The sequence below is a fragment of the Hippoglossus stenolepis genome, chromosome 24, assembly GCF_022539355.2.
Source record: "Hippoglossus stenolepis isolate QCI-W04-F060 chromosome 24, HSTE1.2, whole genome shotgun sequence".
NCBI lineage: Eukaryota > Metazoa > Chordata > Actinopteri > Pleuronectiformes > Pleuronectidae > Hippoglossus > Hippoglossus stenolepis.
In genome coordinates, this window is record NC_061506.1 from 9,432,130 (window position 1) to 9,440,736 (window position 8,607).

General features: G+C 38.5%; 1 protein-coding gene across 3 annotated transcripts in view; it reads right to left on the minus strand.

Moving 5' to 3' along the window:
* Nucleotides 1-8,607, minus strand: part of runx1 (RUNX family transcription factor 1) — a 50,810-nt gene that overhangs the window by 19,378 nt on the left and 22,825 nt on the right. For 2 of the 3 annotated variants that reach the window (XM_035150438.2, XM_035150435.2), the window contains exon 1: nt 1,828-2,419. The exons of the other annotated variant lie outside the window; for it this stretch is intronic. In XM_035150438.2, coding sequence (XP_035006329.1) covers nt 1,828-1,855 — 28 coding nt within the window. In that variant the 5' untranslated portion in view covers nt 1,856-2,419. Of the gene's footprint in view, nt 1-1,827; nt 2,420-8,607 lie in introns of those variants that run through there. 3 annotated transcript variants of the gene reach the window in all.

Below are 8,607 nucleotides of genomic sequence, written 5' to 3' on the forward strand. Positions count from 1 at the left end.
CGCTCCTGCACACAGTCTCCTTTAAATGAATAATAGTGAGAGTCGGCACAATTTACAGAAAACACAAGTTAAACAGAGGATTTACACCAAGTCCAGTGTTACAGTGGATGTAACATAAAAACATCATAACTTAATCTGGTCAGAGAGGTGAATGTTGCAATGGGAATATGGTAAATAAGTAAAAAGCCCCACTTGTCTGTCTGTATGTATGTATGTCTGTCTGCCTGCCTGTCGCTCTGTAGTGTCAATGGGCCTGTTGCATTGTCAGTCAGCCAAAACCCACAATTGAAGCCACATGCTGGCGGTTTGGAGTTTGGTTTACAGTTTGAAACCTTCCCAATGCTTCCACACTGTACTAATGCAACCTCCACCTCTCAGTGAGGCTGCTGATGTGAATGGCGTGTGTGTGCGTGTGTGTATGTGGGTGTGTGTGTGCCTGTGTGTGTGGAGCCCACAGACACCAACAGCAAATAATCATATTTAAATTAGTTAGCCAATCTGAAGCAAATTCACAGTGACCACAAACTTCTCTTGTGAAGTATTGTCGTTAGATCAAATCAAATTAATCAAATTTAAGGATAGAATTGAGGTGTGGAGTCACATTTACTTGGCAAAAATGTTTGAAAATTCAAAGGAAGATCTGTTTATTTTATTATAGTAACATCACTGCTGTGTTCATTGTGTATAATCTACAGTGTATAGAAATTAAATTTGTCAAGGGACGCAGGGGACTTCTGTATTGCTTACAGCCATAGTCGGCCTCGCACCCCCGCCTGAGCCTTCAGAATTTGTGCTGTGACTTTTCAACTAAAACCGACTGGAAAGTGGTTTTGATCACACTCTAATAAATCTGCAAGGCACATTTTCACATGATGTTGCACTTTAGCGTGTCAGGTTACTGTAGAAAAACGTATTATTTAAAATTGTAACTGTCTCATATTCTAATATAAGAATTTCAACTCATTTTAATTTAAGGAAAATGAAAAAAAATACTTCTGTTTATCATGGTTGTCTTGATAAATGATTTCAAATGTACTATTAATAAAAAAATGTGAAAGAAGTTTGCTTTTAATTTAAAAAATATGAATCAAATATCAGTCCATGTGGAGTAAGTGACTCCACATGGGTTCACAACCAAGGTTCCAGTTTAAAGTCTAAACATGTTGCACTACATGTTAATGGCATTAATTAGCTATTAATGATTAAATATTTGTCTAACGCGTGGTTAAACAAGGGTGAGCACAATCTTAACATGATACTAAACTGAATGCTATAGAAAAAGACCTTGTCTCTGATGTATAGCCGATTATAAAGCATTGCATGTAGTTCATGTACTTTATGCTGAAATGAGGTTTTATAGTGGAGAAGTTATTGAGCCTGTGATTAATGTGACTGTAATATGAAAAGGGGAAGTTACACTGAGATGGATTATTAGATTCATAAAATATCTGCAGCTTAAAACCTCCCAACAGACTGATGCTAACACATCAAATCCACAAAACAACAACATTGTCAACACACACAGACTCTCTCTTTCTTTCTTTCTTTCTTTGTCTTTCTTTCTTTCTTAAATTAAAAAAAGATCAAAGAAACCATGACGCCGTCATGCTGATGGGCAGATGACTCACATATGATGACTTAAAATGAAATTTCCCATCTCCGGAACCAAGCGCGTAATGACAGAGGATGGAGATTATCAACGAGTGTGTTCATTTCACATCTTTGTACTCATACCGCTTTTTTTCAATGGAGACGATGTCGGTGACTACAACGACACACATTCTTACTTAGAGAAATGAAAGAGGGAATCAGAGAAATGACTTGTACCGTATTTTGCGTCCCACAGAAACACCATTTGTGCGCCACAGTGCGTCCACAGATACTCAACTTCCCCGATCTTCTCTATGATCCCGCTCGTCTCCTTCTCTTTAAATCACTTGTTCTCAGCACAAGAAGCTTTTTCTTTTCACTTTGGACGTGTCGGTAAATTCACACGTTGTCCACTTCTTGTTGTCTGTCCTTTAGAAAAAAATGCCGAGTTGCGGCGCGTTATCCAGACGCAGATTCCAGTCCTTGTGCGTAAAAAGCTCTTAGGGGACGCGATCTCAAAATCAGCCCTCCAGCTGTTCACGGAGCTTTGCTCCTGTTCTCCATGCAGGGTGGAGACAACAGTCACTTTGAAGCGTGTGGTACTTTTTGAAAAGTCATCAGAGGTCCTTCTGGCACGGCTGAAATTACGCGTCCACACATGGCTGGCGTCGCGCGCAAAAAAGGAAATGGAACAAGTAGGAGGAGAGAGGACAAGTAAATAGAATTAAATGAACTTTTTTTGGTTTTGTGTGATTCCAAAAGAGCAGCCTTACAGCGGATATGCCGTTACGCACTCTCTCTCTCTCTGTTCACCACCCTCGCGTCTGGATGAGTGGATATCCCTGTGCACAGCGGCAGCCTTTTACTGGCAGAGCTGTGGATTTGCATCTCATCTGTGCGCCGGGCAGCTTCTAGCCAATGGAAGGGCTTGCCGCTCGCTGTCACTAGAGGGGAATTGACCAATGAGCGTTGCGTCCGTCCGACAGGAGGCGGGGTTTAGGGGAGAACGAAGCGGAGAGGGAGCAGAGGCGCACTTCCTCCTGCGCTTCAGAGGAACAGCTCCTCCACGACTTTAGTACATGAAGTCAAATGCGGAATACAGTGTCTAAAAGTTCCACAAGAAATCGTGTATGACAAATAAATCAAGTTATGAGAGGATAATAATTTCCAAATATCCCCAACCTCATTATATTCCTGCAGAAGCTTTTCTTCTTTTGCTCATCCCGATGTTTTTTCCCCCACATAATTTAAACTCTAACGCTATCCAGCATTTTTACACAAAAAAATGTCTCATACCATTTGATTTCCAGAGAATTCGCTGTAACTAAAAGCCACAACAACCAGTTCAGACTGCCAGTACCACATATAGACAATAGGGGGCAGTAGGTGATCTAAATCATGGCACCGTCCTCCTGCCTCCGGAAAGAACGACTGAATGAACAGCTCCAACAAACTGATTTAAGTAGTTATTTGAAAAAACGTTGTAATTTCAATATCATCCACTTACAAAAATTGTACAAAAATAAAATAATAATTGTAAACGTGGTCCACTTTGTAGATTCCAGTCATTTTTGCGGAAGCTGCGTCCTCTTTAATGTGGCTGCTGATTTTTTTTAGCATATTATAAAATAATATAATTTCTTATTCAGATTCGTCTCAATTGTTTTCGGTGTTTTTAAACTCTTGGGCTGTTTATTTAGTCTCTTTAGGTTTATTCTGAGATGCAATCTTTTATCTAATTGTAAAAGACTTTTTACTCACATTTCTATAGTTGCATTATATGTTTAACTCTGATATACACATGTATTTAGTCTTAGTCAATGTTAAAAAAAAGCATGGTTGATGAAGATATGATACTTCCAAAAAGATTCAAAATTGCACGATAACAAAAACATGAATTGGGTGATTTATTAAAACAACATCTTCATCACTTGTATACTTACAGTTAATTAATTCCTGGAAAATATTCCTTATTTATTCACGATTGTTATTATTGTTATGATTAGTTTTGATTCTCCTTCATGCAAACCCACTGATAGCGGAAATGTAATAATTGTGAATTTATGACACATAATGATCCAACAACAAAATATGGTCACAGTTTGTTTTGTTTTTTGAAGCTTTCTTTTTTAAATTATAATCCAGATATTATATCCTGATATACCTCGGCCTCTATGTACATGTAATCCATTGTTGCTTCAAGTCATACATCTGATTCAAATATACATTTTAAACCACTTTTACCACCACAGCGCTGATGCTATTTATCAACAATATACGTTGGACAAACTATGATGGATATTCACAGTACAACATTAGAATTATTACTTACAGTCTCAACTCCATGATGTACATCTGCTCTCAGCGACAAACCTTAACCAAATGCTGCAAGAGTCTAATGACAGTTTAATGAAGATGGAGTTCCTACAAGTGAATCTTTCACGGCAAGGTTATATTTTTTTATACATTATGTCGTTGTGTATTTCAAATTTGTTGCCACTTGCCAAATATGTAAATTAACAACATACCCTCATCGTTTCTTCCAATTACGACAGATTCGTGCAGAAATTTTATACTTGAAAAGGAATAAATATATTTCAGAAGACAAATTTCAACTTAATATCCGCTTGCACCGGAACTATCAACCATATCACATGGTCTTCCTCAGCACATATAGTTTTCTTAGATGTCCTTTTCTGGATACTGGAAACTACAATCTGGTCTTTGAACTTGTGAATCACAACAAAAATAATCAAAGAAGAGAACTCAAATATGTATGTTATTCATAATAATTAACTAAATATAATTTTATAAAGATTGCTTCGGTAATGTTTCTTAACAATAACAATAAGAGTAACTTTGTGTGGCCTTTACAAGAAACATAGGATTTGTAGTTCACCCTGGCTCAATATTAAAAGTAGTGTTTGCACTTCCCATTACCAGCAAACTTAACAAACTGTTACTGGTTAGAGGTTAAGTACCCAGCATACTGTGCACCTGCCTGTTCTCAGCGAGGCCCAGTTGGGAGTCAGTCGATTTGATTTAAGCTAAATCAACAAGCTGTCGGATGAGTTTTAGGGAAATGCCAGTCTGCCTCTGCATGCGTCCCTCTTGTAGCCAAAGGGGGGATGATAAAAAATGTAAACGCCTCCACTCTCACGTTGGCCTGAGATGGACTTGATGTGATTTGCCCTCGGAAATATCCATTTTTCACTTCCTCGTCAAGGGGCCTATTCATCCTTTCTTTTCTCTTAATCTGAAGACAATCTCTTAATTTCTTTTTGGTCTAGAAAAGAAACAAATTCTTCAAATGAATAAAAAGCTTCCTGATTCCATGATTAAACTCACACTTATATATTTTCTTTATATTCACCACATTGCTGTATTTTTTTCTACAAGCCCAACATGTTAAACCTGCAGCAAATGCTAAAACTGCAATTTCATGAAAGTAAGCGTCATTAGATCTGACACTGGGCAGTTATTCCTAGTATAACCATTATAAATAATTCAAAAACCGAAGGATGCTTTGTAACTGTATATCTATGGAAATTTCAGGCCTTACGCCAAGTGTACACACAACAGAGACAGCAACTCATAGAAAATATTCACTGTTCTCAAGAAAAAATACTTTATGACGGCCTGTGTTTCCACAGAATATCTGACATTTTAATATTGAATTTAACAAGTATAATAACAGATTTTTACCACTAAGTGATTGAATAAAATGCTACAAATGGAAATATTGTTTCGGTGTATAGAGATCAGCGAAAGAGAGAGGAGAGAAAGAAAGAAAAGACCTCGACAGAGGGAGTGGAGTTGGATTTCACTCAGCGAGCATTTCCCACTGACTGCCTCGTAATGGGAGCTGCACCGTGTCCCCTGATCCATAATCAATACCCTGGCACAATCACCTATCAAAGTTATTGATACCAGCTTTGCTTCATATCATCAGGGGCTGTAGAAATATGGTGTCATCAGGGATTCAGTCGGATTAATATAAAAAATGCATCAAATAAGAAAGATATTAATATGATTTTTTACTTATTACACAGGTATAGAGATTTGTAGTTTTTGTACCAATCTGATATTTCTGTAACTAGCTGTTGTAATTGTTATAATTCAACTCACTAACTAACTTTTTTCTTTTCCTTATCTATTTGCAGCTTCAGTTCAGCAAATATTAGCGTCAGCCTTGCAAAATGTAGGATATTTGATTAATTCGAGAGAAAATCTGTCTGTTTTCAACTCTGACATTTGCTCGGTGTCCGTGGATTTTTTCAATGAGAAGTGAAGCATACAATCACACACAAAACGCACAATAATACAAATATTCAATTGAGTCAAAAAACGCTATGATTGTTTGACCATCGATGAAAAGATAGAAAAGATATGTCCAGGTAAATAGGTGACATCACGCTAGCAAAAAATATAAATCACCTCAAAAGTCAAATATCCCGAAACTTAAATTGTAAGCATCATGTTAAACTACATTTCATGCTTTGTATTATAGCATTACATTCAAACTGGGACAGCAGGCTTACACACATTCTCTGCCAGTATGACCTACATATCAACAACCCAGTACAACCAGACAACACATCATCAGTACCTGAACAGCACTTAAAACTCCCCCGAAAAGCTCCTGCAAACCCTCCTGGATCCCTGCACACAACTCCTCCAAGAAAACTCTCACTCTCCGCTTTCAATAGCGAGTTCCATATTAACTGTTTACCATTTTAACTGTGTGTCCAATCTCTGAGTGTTGGTAAAAGAGCTGCAAACTGTTTTAACGACAGCAAACACACAACGGTTTGCATACAGGAGTTGTGCACCTCTGCAGCCGTCAGAAGACACAACAACACAGCGATGATTCCAACGTATCTGAATGCAGCGAGTCGTGAAGCAGCGAATGAGGGAGTGATTCCTGCAGTGTGAGTAAAATGGAAGAGTGCGATGATGATGATGGGTGACCACGACAGTTTGAGTATAAAATAAAATGGGAGAATAAAACGCATGAGGGTTTTGAGGATTATTGGATGTTCATGGTCGCAAATGACGTAAACACAACATTTCTCCTCCACAAATGGGAAACATGACAAAAACGTAGTTTTTTTTGGTTTATAAAAAATAAAGAACACAAAACGGGCATGAGTTAGCACATGCGTGACGGTGATGGTGACGACCACGAGGTGCCAAGAAGAATTAGCTTTACCAAAGAGTCCGCTGCCTGTCCGGCCTTTCCTCATCAGGTACATGGCCCAGGACAGGGGGCCAGAGCTGGAGAAGGCCCCAGGGTTCATGCTTCAATCCTGGGTGTAGAAGCAGCAACAGCTGGGGCCAAACTTCCAACACCCAGAGTGGAGAGAAAAGAGGGCATCAAGGGAAATAATAATAATAATAATAATAATAATAATAATAATAATAATAATAATAATAATAATGGAGAAAACAGAGAAAGGGGAAACGTAAATAGGAAAAAAAGAGGAAAAAGAAGGGAAAATATTTTCTTAAGTTGTGTGTCCAAAGTCCAAAACTTGAAGTCAACGGTAACCCAAAAGAAGGGTCAGAAAAAAATCAGCAAAGAAGAGCTCCAGCCTGTCCTCACCTTCACGAACTGCTTTTATACCCCTCATTCATCTCCTTAGCACCCCCACCCCCTCCTCCATCTCTCCCCATGTAGGCTATTAGTAAAAAACAGAGAAGAGCGAGGGAGTGAGAAGAGAGGGAGACGAGGAGGAGGAGGAGGAGGAGGAGGTGAAGAGGCAGGAGAGGATCCAGTCAAGCTTGATTCATTCCCTCCTTCTTTAAAGCGTAGCCATGGGGGACACGACTCCACTTTGCCCTCAGGCTCTTTAAAGCTGCTAATTTTCATTTAGCTACTCAAATGATTTTCTCCTTTTCCCTCTCCCTCCCTCCCTCTCACCCTCCCTCTCCCTCACTGTTTGGAAGTTCTACTTGAAAATTGAGGTCACCCACTTGAGTAATATGAGTTTTTTGTTTGACAGGGCTGTAGACTGTAGAAATTTATTCACTAACTGTCTGCTCAAAAAGTCCACACTTGGCTGTTATCTTAAATTTACCTATAAATCTTTGTTTACAGCAGACTGACTGATCAATCGCAGTAGTAATGGGAATTATGGCTCTGGTCCTTTAGAACCAGCTCAGTACCCATGGATAAGTCCTAGTCTGAACCCGATGCTGGATGAAGAGGAATACTTCTAAGTCACAATAATAAACAGTTCACAAGTACAACTTCATCCCTCAGAGAACGCAACACCACAGCCGAAGACGCACAGCCAAACAAATTTTTGTTAGGATACTTCTGCGCTTCAACGGCGAATCGTTTTTTCAGAAGAGGAAGAGTGAGTAATTTCTGTTGCTTTTTGTTTCATTTAATACTCCTGTTGTGTTGTGATTATGATCCAGTTTTTTAACCGCCAAACATTTGCTAACTGATAATGCAAAGACACAATTTTCTGACAAAGATTATACTTTTTTACGACTTAATTCTTAAGACTTTTACTATATTTTACTATATTCCATCTTTTGACAAAAACAGTTACTCAGGTTAGGTAATACCAAATAAAAGAGGCTGTTTTTTCTTCACTTCTGTTTTCCTTGTATTTACTGTTTGATTCAGCAACAGTAGAAATGCAGAGATATGTTTTGATTGTATGGAGTTCATTTAAGAAGTTAAGTTCACAAGTTAAATGGTAAATATTCAGTAGAATGTAATTTCCTGCATCTTCTTATTAAACCCCAACTTTTATTAATGAAATATAGTGAAATAAACGGAGAATATTCCTCCTCACATCAGCCTACACTTACAGAACAACAACTGAACATTTCTATGGAAATGTCAAACTAGTATGTTAGCTCACAGATCCATTGCTCCCTGTTGGTAGAGACACGGTCAAACCTCAAGGTGACCACTATGACACACACACTGGTGGACAGGGAGATTCCCAGAGTGACTCTCCCACAGGCCCTTTGGCTGGTGATATCGCCACAAAACTG